The sequence below is a fragment of the Amphiura filiformis genome, chromosome 13, assembly GCF_039555335.1.
Source record: "Amphiura filiformis chromosome 13, Afil_fr2py, whole genome shotgun sequence".
Classification (NCBI taxonomy): Eukaryota; Metazoa; Echinodermata; class Ophiuroidea; order Amphilepidida; family Amphiuridae; genus Amphiura; species Amphiura filiformis.
Window position 1 is genome coordinate 21,625,494 of NC_092640.1, and position 15,905 is coordinate 21,641,398.

General features: G+C 36.2%; 1 protein-coding gene across 1 annotated transcript in view; it reads right to left on the reverse strand.

Annotated features, from left to right (window-relative positions):
- Positions 1–7,049: 7,049 nt before the first annotated feature.
- LOC140168111 (endothelin-converting enzyme homolog) overlaps positions 7,050–15,905 on the reverse strand; it is a 50,002-nt gene continuing 41,146 nt past the window's right edge. Inside the window, exons 17-22 of the mRNA XM_072191415.1 lie at positions 15,362–15,429; positions 14,669–14,736; positions 14,024–14,089; positions 13,274–13,366; positions 12,317–12,399; positions 7,050–8,600 (exon numbers count right to left, since the gene is read on the reverse strand). Of these exons, the coding sequence (XP_072047516.1) occupies positions 8,501–8,600; positions 12,317–12,399; positions 13,274–13,366; positions 14,024–14,089; positions 14,669–14,736; positions 15,362–15,429 (478 nt within the window). The 3' untranslated portion in view covers positions 7,050–8,500. The remainder of the gene's footprint in view (positions 8,601–12,316; positions 12,400–13,273; positions 13,367–14,023; positions 14,090–14,668; positions 14,737–15,361; positions 15,430–15,905) is intronic.

The following is a 15,905-nucleotide window of genomic DNA, read 5'->3' on the forward strand; positions in this document are numbered from 1 at the left end:
ATTAAAAAAAATAGTCGTACTTGACATCGTTTTTGATAGTAGAGCCCATTAGTAGAACACCCCAATATATTAGTTGAGGCCCTAATAAGCACTAGTAGGTCTCGGTTGAACTAATTTATTATATTAGTAGGTCAAGGTTGAACTAGTATTTTGATAGTTAAGTCCCTAGTGTATCCTGACCTACTAACATATAGATTAGTCCAGTCCAGCCGTATTGGTTACAGGTTAGTCGTACTTGACATTGTTTTAACTAACTTTTCCTTAGTTAGTCACCCCAAGTTTCGTTTTCAGTGAATCTTAACCGTTGGGGGATGAGGCAATGGATCACAAAATGTCCCTTTAATGTGAGTGTAAGGAAGTACAAACATTAAGAGATTTTTAAGAGTAATATTACATTATATATTGAATGTTTCAGTTTTGCAAAATCATTTTAAACAGGAAGGTGAAATAACTATACTTAGTAGCCTACTTCAAGGTAGGAGCTACTGTTTCAAAAACAAAAACAACAATAACAACAACAACGACAACATCATTTTCCACAATCTAAGTGAAACATCGCTCAGGTCAAATTATGTTGATTCTATGGGTGCTCCATGGAGTGCCAAAAATGCCCGGAAAAATTGTCAGCCCCATCGCGTCCCGTTTGACTTGCCAGAAATGTTGCCATCCCCATTGGCATATCAGGGAAATAATTATTGCACAACCCAGAGATGTCGAAAAGAACCCGAAAGGAACAGCTGATTAGAGTGTGCCACTGTGCGTTTTATAATTATTATAAAATTCTGGTTTGTGTTGATTCAGTCACAACGACGCATATTGGGCTATTCCGGTTGAAACCCATACATCCCTATGGAAGACATTACCTTAATCTTCCACACAGGGGGTGTAGATCTCAAATGGAGTCATCTATAATAGATTATTTATTTTAGGTAACCCCTTTTGAAATTCACACTCCCTAGTGTGAAAGATTCAAGTCTTGTCTTCCAGAGGGGGTGGTTTCAACAAGAATAGTCCAATCTCTGAAGACATGACCTTAAGGTTAGCAACGATTTTAAACTGTTGCGATTTGATAGTTCACAGCATCTTGCGAATGGCAGTGAGCTTTGGCATATATTGCATTGATCAATTCATAGCGAGTGTGCAGAAAAATTCAAATATCACAGATATACGCCTACTTTTGTAGGTCCTGTGGTTCTTGAGTTATGTTGTAAAGAGAGCTGAAACAATAACACTTTTGTAAAACGTACATAACTCATTAACAACAATAAATCAAGTAAGTTTTCAAAGTATATGAATTGCAGAATGAACTTTTGCGAAACTTCAAACTGTTATTTTTCAATATAATATATTGATTTAGATATGAAATTCGATTTTGTTTTTACTGCTTCGACCAACAATATATCGTCTACCCTTAAGAGTAAGTTCAATGATCTCATCATTATATCCTTGTCTTTAATAATATACTTTGATGTTTGTGTATAGCCAAGAGCCTGACTTGATTCGCCTTCCACTATTTTTGCTCGGAATTATTTTATGTTAAGTATATAAGAAATTTGATGTAATTTGATGTTATTTTTTTTATAATGTATTGGGAAAGTTGCAAAGGTTTCATATTTTCCAAATTAAAAAAACTGTACAACCCTAACATACGAGTAAAGTAACCATGGCAACGAACGAAATTAAATAATAAAATCATCAACCATGCATCTATCATGATTCGAACCCAAAATATTTTGAAATTGGTAAATTTAAAAACATATCAGATGAAAACGTTAACAGACACGCTCGTTTAGTCCAACATCTTTATGAAAATGTGAAATCTGTAGTTTATACTAAAATGGAGCTAAAATTAATATTTTCACAACGCGTTTTGGCGAGTACTTTTCAAATATCACTAAATATAGAATTTAATATCTACAATCACTCTGTGGATAGTTTATATCAAAATGCCATTTCCAATAATACGCAGACCATTGTCACTCTGTACGTTCGATAAGTATGGCTATAGTAATTTTTTTCACAATATTTGTCATTTTTTCGTCAAATGTCAGCTTCGCACAATAATTTGTGATGGGAAAGATCTTCAATTGTAAACGGTCGCGATTTGGAATACAACTTACAAGTGATTCTGCAACTTTGTGTTGTTCCGTCTGGCGTTATTTTGAGAGAAACTTTGTTTTATAAATATTTGTCATTTTTTCGTCAAATGTCAGCTTTGCACAATAATTTGTGACGGGAAAGGCGTGTCTATTCAACTCTTCAAGTTTAAACGGTCGCGTTAGCGTTATTTTCAGAGAAACTTTGTTTTATACATAATACAGGAATCAGGAAGAAGTATGATCATGTTGTTTTGTACACGGGGTCTGCAGTTTATCCTGACAATATTTCTTGCATTTTACGTATTTTTACAAATACCAAATAACTGTACAATAGTTTTTGCTGAAGTCATACTAGAAGCGTCATCACCAACCAATCCAGTTAACGATGAATCTGTTTTAGCTCTTCACTGTCAATTCTGGAATTTGGAACCAAATCATATCGTGACAATATCGAGGGATACAAATGCTGGAACTGAATCAATCGCTTGGAATGGTGACCTGCCGTTGAATATTGGACCGCGATATTATCTCGCTCAACGGGAGCAATCAGACTCATCTATGGTCTATCTACTGAGTCTTCTGCATGTGAGAAAAGAAGACGCTGGGTTGTACTCATGTCAGGTTTTGTCCAACAATGCGGGGCAGGTGACGCAGATCGCATCAGATAATGTTCAAATTGAAGTACGTTTCTTTCCGATGGATTCGAAACCCATTTGCACGCCAGATGGTGAGGTACCCATTATGGTTGGTAGTCAGATAACACTGAACTGTTCATCAGAAGCCGGCATTCCACCTGTCACCATTTCGTGGAGGCCGACTGGAGACATGTTCGCAAGGAACTTTGTTGAGCTGAAAGGATCGGACAAAGACAATGTGTACTCACAGCTTACTTTCTTAGCACGTCCTAGTGACACCAATTCTGTGTTTGTGTGTCATGTTTCTAGTATATGGTTTCCTGACATGACTAAGGCATGCTATATCGGACCTCTGGTCGTACTTGGAACTTTGCCTACCTTATCAACGCCTCCTGTTACAAAAGCAGCGACAACATCATCTCTAGTGTTACAGCCTACTACTTGGACATCACGTGCTATCACTATAAGACCTACAACAAAGGGCAACTCTGGTGACAATTGTGCGCTATGTTCGTCACCGTCAATCATAGATGTATTTCCATGGGTAATGACATTTATTTTCGGCGTACTTGCTGCTTTTGTATTTTTAACCATCGATATTTCGCTTTATGTCAAGATTGGGAAGATACGTAAAGATCTTGAGACTAAGAAACCTCAGATTGCATTACCAGAGGTTATCTATGGAGAGAACGGGTCGTATGTTTATACTTTACCGCGACCAGCGTTACCGCCGCCATTACGACCATTGCCGGAAGAATTTGGGACTTCTGATGGAGTTGCTGAGAATGGCGCAGTTAATGCAGAAGTACATTACAGTGAGCCACCTTATACGTCCACAAGTGGAACAGCCAATACGGAACAACAACCGCAAGAAATACGTGCTAATGATAAAAGTTAGTTTTGAATGATGAACTACATAAATGAAGAGCTTATTTCCAAACCGTGTTAAGTCCACATATACATGTTTCTGATTTACATGTGCGATATTGCAATGGGTTGTGATGCTATAGGTATTATAATTTCAGTTGGACACACCATTACAAAGTAAACAGTTGATGGATGCACAGTAAGGGTCGGTTCATAGTGCATATTCGAAGGCGAATATTCGGCTTCGAATACTTTTTGTGACGTGAAAATATATACGGCAACGAATACACGCCGAGTTGAATCGGATTAAATATCGCGCAACTGATAGCGAGATACTATTGATTTATATGAAAGGCTCGAGGTCACCTGAATATCGTTCGACGAACGATGATTTCAAAAATCCCCAATGAAAATCAAAGGATCTGGAATGAGCGTTTTGAGCGTTTCGACAGTATTTTTGTGGGACATGAGAGCACATCAAACATATCGAATTACATTATGAATACGAAGAATGTCTTTCTGATATCAAATAATTTTCATTTTTTGAAATTCACGATATAATACAAACTTTATGACAAATTATTAAAATTTGATATTTTTCACATATTGATATAACAGTCCTCGAAGTAAATATTATAAATCTAATGATATTTTTTCTTAAAGTGTATGTAGCTGGGAGGAAAAGCCGACGATCAATTGAAAGTTTTGCCCTTTCATATTGAAGATATGGATTTTTTTCCCCAAAGACCTAATTTTTTGGTGTTTTGGGGAAAAAATCCATATCTTCAATACGAAAGGTCAAAATTGTCAATTGATTGTCGGCTTTTCATCCCACCTACATACACTATAAGTATAATGCGGACCTATTTTCTCAATAATTATAAAAATGCGACATGTTTGGTGACTCAAATTTATGTATAGGCTTTCCACTTTTATTTAAGCTATAATTCGCCACTCTTTCTGATTAATAAGTCCAGCCCAGCCCAAAATACCTCAAATAGTTTCTGTATTTTACCGGAACTCATTAGGGTTACACAAATGGGGCATTCATTTAGTGGTGTGCCCCCTTATTAGTGCGGTACACGCGTACCCATTTTTATATGATATGAAAGTAAAGGAAAATGCCTGGCAGGCAATAGCATTCCAATGCTGTAGTGATGGTAAGTAATGTTTTATGCAAATAATATGATATTTAGGCTTACAAACATAACCTAAAGAATGTTTCCATATTTTAAATCGACTGATGCAGAAAAAAGTCCAAATTCAGATTTATGCCTCCACCCCGGTTCATTTAGTACATAAATAATGTTTGGCCCCAGTTCTAGGTCCCCATATCATGGCCATATGCATCTGCCCCTGGCATACGATGTGTGAGGTCTGGGGTGGTAAATCATTGTCTATTGATATAAAAATGCGTTTGCCATGGAGGTTCAACCATTTTTGTCATCTTTTCCGCACTAGCGGAATTCTTGACGTTTTTGGCCCCAATAAACGATGTTATTTTGGGCGGAATAAAGATATAATGCGTTGTTATCAGTCAAATTCATAATTATAATCAATAATTAAGAGGGCAAAATAAGTAATATGTAGGAATGGATATATAGCGCTTTGCAATGAATATCTTCATAAACTATGCAGAACAACCAAAACCACGAGCGTTGGTATCCTATCATTGCGTGTTCTTTTAAAATAAATTCTTGTTTATTTCTATAATCTGTGAATCAGGCATTAAAACACACTTAGGCCCCAGCAATGTAGGCCTACACAAGTTCGGAACGAGACTTTTTATCTTTTGACGCGTATTTCGGTCAAATGCCAAAATTGATTGCTCAATGAATCATGAAATGAGAGCAGTACTACTTTGATGATACCGATCTCAAGTGGATATCAGCCAATGAAAAAAGTATTCACCGGAAATATATTTGTGGGAGTTGAATTTTGTTGAACTCGACAGATATATATTTGGTGGGTCACCGTGAGTGGTCTCATATATAACACTTGTGAGGGCTGTCATATTAGTCGTCGCTTCAATCATATCTTATGATATTTATTTATTTATTTATTTATTTATTTATTTATTTATTTATTTATTTATTTATATTTATTTATTTATTTATTTATGAATTTATTGACTTATTTATTGACTTATTTATTTATTTATTATTTATTTACTTATTTATCTATTGACTCATTCATTTCTTGATTTGCTTTGCAGTTGAAACCTACAAGAAGGTATATGGGCCAACCTCCGCGCCTGTTACAGGCAGGTCGTAAATGCCCCAAAAAGCAAATCTTTTTGACTCCTATTCAGATCAGGGGCGTAACCAGACCTGACCTTCCGGGGGGGGGGCAAGATTGAAAAATTTCCCAATTTCTGATCAAAAGAGGTGGAGTCGGTGGGGTCCAGGGGTCCAGGCGGGGATCAAGGGATGAGCGCCATGAAGCTCCTGGTTTTTGGCATATTAGAAAATATCAGTGTTTCAGAGTACAAATTTCACAATGAAAGTAGTAGGCCTATAGATCTTCTCTCTTTCTTTCCTTTTCTCTTCTCCCTTGAGTCCCTTCCCTTTTCTCTTCTCCTTCCCCTTTTCTTCCCTCTTTTTCTTTTCTTCTTTCCCTTTCTCTTCCCTCTTTCTTTCCCTTTTTTTTTCTTCTCCCTTCCCCTTTTTTCTTTTCTTTCCCCTTTCTCTCCCCTCTTTTTTCTTCCCTCTTTTTCTCCCTTTTTCCCCTTCCCAATTTTTTACTCTCCTTCCAGGTTTTTGTGTCCGGGGGCAGCTTGCACCCCGGGCCCCCACTGGTTACGCCACTGCTCCTATTTAGACCCATTTATACAGACATTAAATCATGACAATAGTTCAATGGAGTTTACCTATTATGATTTTATTAACTTCGTTAAAGAAATTCTCTAAATTTTGCTCACCTTGGTCAACGGGCAATACTTGTTAACAGTCGGGCAACGCTGTAAATTGTAGAAATATATCTTTCTCCGGTTCATAGTTTTATATTCGAAGCCGCATATATTTTGACGCCCAAAACGTATTCGAAGCCGAATATTCGGCTTCGAATATTCACTTTGAACCAGCCTTAACAATACTGTGTGAGGCCTTGATTCCCAAATGAGAACAATAGTCTGCATATAGTCTGTTAACCAGCATTGTTGTGGTAAATAATGGTACAATTCATTGTTGATAATGTCAAACTTGTCAAAGTAATTACAATTGTATCACACAAGTAAATGAGAAACATGTGGTTATGAACTTAACACGGTTTGGAAATAAGCTATTCAAATATCAAAGTGAATGATGTGTGGATTATTCAACAGCGAATGAAATGGCCGCAAGATGTGATGGACAGCGTTGAAGTACAAAAAAAACCCAAAAAACTATTGCACAATACGGTACATAATTATAAAAAAGTAAAAATGTTTATTGTTTTTATCAAAACTATTTATTATAATACAGAGTATATAGTATAAAACATGTTTTAGATCAATAGGACGTCGAAGCACACTATTCGCCGTAGAAGTATTGCTATAACAGGATTAACTGACCATAGTTTGAATATATCGCCCTGCGCTATAAGTAGGTTGCACCATCACCTGTGTCTGTCTGCAATCATACTGAATACAATACCACTCTTTTCAAAGACACTATCTTACAGGTGCGAGTGATCAGCATGATATGGTTCAATGCAGAAGTACCTCGTGAACGTACTAGTGCAGCGCGATATATTCAAAAATTGTTTTAACCTATTGATTGATGTGGTTGTTAATCCTGTTACATCATCACTTCTACGGCGAATTATCGCGTATATTTATGTAACCTAAGTACAAACATGATTGTTTAAGATATTGTTCTTATCCTGTTACTGCATCCTTGTTTTTGTCCGTTGAACTATTTATTAAGTAAAAATATTCCCAACTTTATTACTATTTCGGGAAAATACGTCATCAATCTAGTGCTATGCTTTTGATTCATTTTGGAATTTAACCTTACAGTACATTTTTGATGGAATACACTCTAGATTTAATTAAAGGGACCAATCATTCTGAGATTTAAAAGTAATCCTAAAGATTTGAATTTTAAATCTTGAAGATTTGATTTTAAATCTGTAAGATTTAATTTTAAATCTAATACTTGAGTGGTCCCTAATCACAATCCTTAACGATTTATTTTAAATCCTTGAAATTGAGAGTGCATGCAAGAATGTTAAAAAAATCATTTAGCTGTCCTGAAAAAAGATATCGATAATATTTAGTAAAGATTGAAAACGTACACGAAAGAATCTAAAGCTTTAATTGTCTTAACTAATCGCGCACTAATAAAATAATCGTCATGATTTTGACATAACACTGAACAACAAAGCAAATGTTTGAAATGTCTGTGATTTATCTAAAAGGTATAGAGCCAAGGGGAAGAATATGCTATTCCATTTAAAATCCACACAACCCCTGTGAAAGACTTTGGACAAATCTTCCACGGGAGGAGTATGATTTTCAAATGGAATCAGCACATTAACCAAATCTATTTGAAACTCACCCTCCCTCTATGGACGATTCCGGTTGAATCTGTCTTAGAGTGTGTATGAAAATTATGGAGGATGTCATATGAGTTCATTCTACTTGAAGTTTATTCTATTTGAAATTCATACTCCCCATGTGGAAGATATCTCTAAAATCTGACACAGGGGGAGTGTGTGTTTTAAATTGAATAGCTCAATATCACTTATTTAATTGTGAATTCATGCGTAACACGATGTCAACATTTACAAACAGACGAATGTAGTATTCGGCATTCTGCAATCAGACGAATATCTATTTGGAATTCTGCAAAAATCATAACGATATAAGTCTACTGTATGGCCATTTTAATTAAAATATATCTTCGCCATTTGCTGAGATTACCAGAAGTTACATTTATTGTCGGGATTCATGTAACTATCGGCGGAACAATTGAATGCGTCAGAAAAATATTCGGAATTCTGCAATGCTCCAGTCACCCTGGGAAAGATAAAATACGTAAACGAAATTGTTACCTAGCTGGGGGGTTTACAACCCCCCGAGCTAGGTCCTGTTTTTCTACCCGATTCTTCTTTCTTTCTTCTTTCTTTCTTCTTCTGTCAACAAACTTTAAAATGCTTCTCCTCCTACATGTTACACCCTGCAATTACGTAACTTGCACATATGTATCGGCTATATCCAGTGCTCATAGTGTCTAAACAGAATTGGGATCAAAGGTCATTAAGGGGGCATTTCCGGTTTATAACCAAATACCTTCAAAGTGCTTCTTCTGCCACATATTATATAGTACGATGATGTCATTTGCATATATGCATCGGCTATACCACACGCCTATAACTTGCATACAGAATTGGGGTCAAAGGTCATTAAGGAGGTAATATCGTATAATTGCATTATCTGTAAGGGGTGTGGGGCTCAAACTTGTTGACAACAAACTTAATGATCAGGGGAACGTTTTGGAACACTTTGCAGGGGTCAGGTCAAAGGTTATCTGGGGTCAAATCTTATAATTTCATTTTCTGGATATCTGTAAGGGGTATGGGGGCTCAAACTCAGTGGCAACAAATCTCATGACCAGGGGAACATTTTGCAGGGGTCAGGGCAAAGGTCATGCAGAGGTCAAAACTTAGAAATTAATTTTCTGGACATCTGTAAGGGGTACGGGACTCAAACTATGTAACAACAAACTTGATGACCAGGGGAGCATTTTTGAAACATTTTGCAGGGGTCAGGTCAAAGGTCATCCGGGGTCAAATCTTAAAATTGCATTTTCTGGATATGTAAGGAGTAAGGGACTCAAATTTGGTGACAACATACCTCATGGTCAGGGGGAACATTTTTGAAACATTTTGCAGAGGTCAGATACCTCCACAACACCAACATGCCCCAGCTAGGTTTGTGGTCTATGACCACCATTTGCCACTAGTTGTAACTGTATCTGACTGACTTTGGCTGTTACTCTGGACTATTCCATGTGAAATCCATACGCCCTCTATATGGAAGACATGGCCTTAATCTTTCACACAGGGGGTGAAGACTTCAAATGGAGTCAACCATTCATGTAACTCAATTTTACGGTGTCCCATCGACGCCAAAAAAAATCAAAACTAAAAAAAACAACTAAAAAATAATTAAAAAACAATTATGCAAACATTTTTACACCAAAAATTTAGGCCCCTAAAAAATATAAGGACTGCACGACTTTTGAGTAGTCGACTAGTCGGCACCAAATAGTCGCGACTAGTCGCTTGATCACGACAATTAAAAATTTGAGCAAAAATCGAGGAAATTTACTAATTTTCATGCCCTAAATACACAAACCAACACGTATAGATAGATATTGACGGACTGTGTATTAATCTATCATTACTGTTGGCAAATGAAGCAATGAAATCGACCATTATGAGAGAATGCAAGTGCAACCATGATACGATAAACTGTCACATAAAAACTATTTCAGGACCATCTGTATGGATGTCAAACAATAAATTTGCCAAACTTTATGTATAGTAATAATAGTATAGCCTATAGTCGTCGTACTTAATTATCTTAAGGACATAATGGTTAAATACCACTAATTATGTATTACACTTGTTTCAATGGGAAAATGCCTAATTTCGGGTGGAATTGTCTCATATTCAGAACTCTCACAGTTCAATGCCACCAATATCAGGTGAAACTATATGATTTAGATGGCAAATGATCAAAAATTCAACATAGGTTGACCTGAGACTTTTCTTGTTTTAACGCACTGAACCGTAAACACCTTAAAATGACAGTGCGCCCTCGAAGCTGAAAGTTACAATATGATAGGGCGACTAGTAGAGAGATTGCGGAGAGGCGTTCACTGCAAACGCCATACGGGTTACGGATTTCTGCATTTTGCGGTAGAACGTCATATTCCCGTTCACATCAAAACTAGCCTCCTACACAGCCCGTTTGTGTCGGTCCTAACGCTCGTCGTTCCTAGTATGTTCGTGATAGCCGCATAGAGTCTGAACCAAGACTACGTGTAAACGCAATTGCAATCATGATGGCGCTATGCTGAGACAAATAATCTAAAGGTAATAGGAAGCACCCATTGCTTCACCTTGGGTGCATCGAACCAGAGAAGATTATCTTCTTTCATCGAACTACTTTCCTCGGTATTGATATGCAAATACGACTGGCTGTATCTATAATGCTCTAAGCATTCAGTCCAGATTAGCGATATTTCAGTTTTGCGGGCTATTGGAAAATGAGTAGCCTATAGGCCTATGTTCACACGGGGCTATTTGTCTAAATAATCTAAACAGAGTTTGGTGTTTGTTGCCTAGGAAGTCTTGGTGTATATTATTCGAATAACAATAAACAAACTCCATTATCATATAAATAATACCCTGTTTACTTTCTAAAGCAAAATGAAAATAGATAATCTAATATGCCTAGTTCGATTACTACCCAGCAAACACAAATATATTACAGAAAACTTTAAATGTCGGGTTAAAGGGTATGTGGGGTCAAGGGCATTAAAAGTTTTATTAACATTCAAAAAACCCTTTGTTCTAAACTTGCTGATAAACGCAATAGACACTTAAATATGTTTGCCAAATGATATTTTACTATAGCATTTCGAATTTTGGCTTAAAATGTTGTTGTATTATTATTTCAGTATAACACGAGTTTTCATGATTTTTATATAAACATACATCGATATGTTATAAAAACGTTTTAACTTAAACCAAAAACACATGCATTATCATGTTTTAAAAATATTTTGGAGTTTGCTGAATAGTATCCATAAGCAAAACACTTTGACAGCTGTTTAATGCACAACGAAAAAGCAACGCGAAAAATAGCGTTGCACGAACTTCTGTTCCCCGTCCCAAACAGACAATTATACCGCATTTATGCCGTAACACGACACAATCTTGCCTAAAACGCCTCTTCGCAAGCTGATTTTTGGACGGCATTTTCCACACACAAATGAATAGGCAATCTGCCCGTTCGAATTCGCGTCGAAAAAAATCGAAATTTGTTCACTTCTTCTTGTCTATACGAGATCAAATTTTAACCCCCAAAATGGATTTTATTACATGTCGGACTCTACTTGTTCTATTAGGATACTTTGATTCGTTTCATAACATGATAAACATAACATTTTTCTGCATTTTATAATCCGTTTTTTTTGTCATTTTGGAACGTCATTTTTTGCTACCAACCGCAACGTAATCGCCTTACGGTAATTCCACGATTGACCAATTCACAATAGATTTCACCCTCTAGAGGGCATAATAACCGATTTTCGACTAATGTAGCTTGCCGTTCGCGTTCCCGTGTCACGTTTCACGTAAATTTCGCAATCTCTCTAATTACTCAAAACCGAAGCCGTGCGTATGAATTTTGGTACTATTACATCAAAAATGTCATATAATGAGAGAAAATGTACCATTTTGAAGCATCAAACTCTAAAAAGTACTTTTATGGCTATATAACTTGATCAATTTCAGCGATTTTAATGCAGTCTTTTCGAATGCCATGAAAACAAATAGTTACTCATCGTATTTCAATGTATCGCCCAGGCCTATTAGTGGTATTTAACCTATAAGATAGTCGTCGTTAGTCGATTATCACCAAATCACAGTCGAAAATCGCGACTATCGTTAATAGTCGCGACTACGATTATTGGCGACTTAGTCGTGCAATTTTAATGTTACCTGAATATTCCTGGCGAGACTGGAGTGTTCTCGATGAAACGTGTAACAGCTTCTGGTGTGTCTTTGATGAGATCGCATTGTGTCTAAATGAATGAAGCAAATAATAATTATGTATCAAAATGTTAAGAAGAGTCTGGAGAATCTTCTACCATGTTGGCAAAATTGTAAAACCCGTGCGTTCTTCCATTTCCATGGCAACGGTTACGCTATTTAAAGATTTTTGTCATTTTAACAGCTAGCTATATATCTTTAAAACTAAATGGAGTAGAACCAACTTCACATTTGGTGTGTAGCACAAGATATGGATTTTTTTGTTCAAAAACACCAACAAAATTTGGTCTTTTTTTGGGGAAAATGTATCTCTTCAATACAAAATTAAAGGTCAAAATTTTCAATTGATCGTCGGCTTTTCTTTCCAGCTACATACACGTTAAGTACATTATCATTAGATTTATAACGTTTACTTCGAGGACTGTAAAAATTTAAAAATTGACAAATTTTAATATTTTGTCGTAAAATTTGTATTATTGTATGATATCGCGAATTTCAAAAAATCAAAATTATTTGATATCTGAAGGACATTCTTCGTAATTCAGAATTCAATTCGATATGTCTGATGTGCTCTCATGTCCCACAAAAATACTGCCCAAACGCTCATACCAGAGCCCTGAAGGATGAAAATACAAGTATTTTGGTGATTTTTGCAGTTTTGAACCAAAACGCTTAATTTTTACATGGGATATTGTTTGAAAAATGACTTATGCGTCATGCAAAGTTTATTAATTTATTGACAGGGATGTTTGGATCAGCAAAGTCAATCACAACATTTTACTGTGACCTATCGTGTTTGACTTATGACCTCTTGAAATTCATAGATAGCATAAAATGCACGTTTTTAGTGATTTTGGTCGTTTTGGCCTTTAATGCTGATCCCACTCTATATAGAGTCTGCCATACCTGAACAGCGCTGAGGAAGAAAAGCTGCTGAGCCGTCATGTTAAGTCCTGGTAGCATCCCACTCCTGTCATCTTCATTGCGATTCATAAACAACTGGAAAATGGTGGTAGAAAATATCAAAAGAATGCAGTTTAATTTGCTCGTCAAATAAAACACAAAATTATCCCTGCGACTGAAATTGCATTCCGTAGTTCACGTGATAGTTTCGCGGGCAGGCCTTAGCGCTATTGTCGCTAGACTCATTCTATGTCAGTCGAGCATACAGGGTGGACGTAAAACAAATATAGGTAGAAATATGGACATTTGAAAATATCCAAATAAACTGAGTAACATATCTAGGGACTGCAATTAAGAATATCTTACGAATTATTATGAATGTTACGAATAACAAAAGCTGGTAAATGCTCCACGTCATTTTAACTTGTTGTTTTAAGTTGTTTTCTCATTTTCTTCAGTTCAAATAGTTGACATATACATGCATAGTCACTTATTTATAGGCAAAAATAACACAAAGGAAACATCAGACGAATAGCACAATGTTTCAATCAATCAATCGATCTATCAATCAATCAATCAATCAATCAATCGATCGATCGATCTATCAGGCTCAATCAATCTAACAAGCAATCAATCTATCAAGCAATTAACAATCAGTCATTTATTCAGTTATTCAGTCACTCAGTCACACAATCAATCAATCAATCAATCAATCAACCAATCAATTAATCAACAGCACCCATGCATTCTTACCCTTATCATCACTTGCAATGCTGCATTATCCAAAACGTCTCCAGCGTTTGTGCGATCTGCGTCAAGCTGTATAACAGGAGTGTATATGTTATTATAGTGAATTGTTAATCAAAATAAGGAGAAAGCAAATTCGATAAAGCTAGGGTATCATTTCTTTCGTAAGACTGATATGAAGGCAATAATATAGGCCTATGCCCTTTTCTCCTTCAAATCCGCACTCAATTTTATATTTAGGCTTAATATACAATACAGAAGCTAACTGTTTTTGGCCTAAATTAATAAACACTATTCAGGAGATCTTATATCTGAGATTTCTGGGGCAATGCGTAAAAATTGTTTGGGTACATTTCAGCCATAATTTAAGAACCACGATACAAACTATATCATAATTGGCTCATACAAAATTCATGTCAATTGAAACAGAGAAATAGATTAAAAAAAATAGGCCCTAAATGACAAAGAATGAAAAGCACAAGTGAAAATTTAAGAAACAGACCAAAATTGGCAAAAAACAAAACAAAACAACAACAACAACAACAACAAAAAACACACACAAAAAAAAACCACAAAAAAAAAAACCCCAAAAAACCAAAAAAACAAAAAACAAATAAATAAAAAACACACAAAATTCTGCCCTTAACTTACTCTAGCGCCATTGTAATTGAATTCAGCATACATAGTCTTGATACAATCGGCTTGTTCCGTGTGATCGACTAGGTATAGAAACACGAATTATAAGCTTAAGAAATCTTTTGAGAAGATATTTTTTTGTTTAATGTTACATTTTTCTACTTCTTCTACTTATTACACAATTGATAGGGCCTACTTTACGATCTATATTGATAACATAATATATAGTATGAATTATCGAATTTTGTCAAGCTAGTCGGCCAGTGCGATATAGGTCTTTTCGAACTAGTGTAGTCCGTCTTACATCCTCGTGTCCTTACTTATATGAATTACTTAATGATATCGTTATGTGTTTGGCAGACAGCCGAATTCGGATTCGTCGCTTTGTTGAATTTATGTTAAGCAGGAATTATTTTGAACTAGATAACAAGGAATAAGCTTAAGAGGGCAGCATAATAAATGTTAACGATGCTCAGCGTAATAAGTAAGAGAAAGAGGGCGGTATACTGGGTTAGGTAACGGTGTAGCGCAGCACAGTCGATACTAATCATCGTTAAAAAATTATATACTGCCCTCTAGAGCTAAAGCGCTGATCCCATTTTCTCTAAATTCATGCGTAACATGAATTTAACAAAAAGACGAATCCGGATTCGGCTGTCTGCATAACTTGTAACGATATAAACTGAAAGTTGGTGGTTACTGGTTTACCTGTACTCAACACAGCTTTCAAAGTTTCTTTGACGATGAGTCTACCCAAGCTGCCATAGTTAATGTACCTGTTGAGGTTCAACACACAAAGCTATTTTAATGGAACATTACTCGTTGATGGTCGATAAACGTCCCAATAAATCGGACTTAGTCACCGGTCAGTTCTACAGCATAGATATCCATGGCTAACGATGGTTAACTATGGAAACATGTTAAAGGACATCAAGAAAATTATTTATTTTGAGCTCTTTCGAGACGAGTAATGCCGGATATATTCTGTAGATTTAGGTTTTGTCTGTGACTGCTAATGTGAGGCCGTCGTAGGTCGTACGGGGCTCAAACTCGGTGGGTGGGTGTAGTTCTGTCCTGGCAAGACGAAATTTATGTTCGTTAAGTCATCCGACCCGGGGCCCCCTCCCAGGGGTCATTTGAGGTAAAATGACTAAAAACTGTCATATGGGCATGAAACTAGGTCGTACGGGGCTCAAACTCGGTGGGTGGGTGTAGTTCTGTCCTTTCAAGAAGATGTTTATGTTCGTTTTAA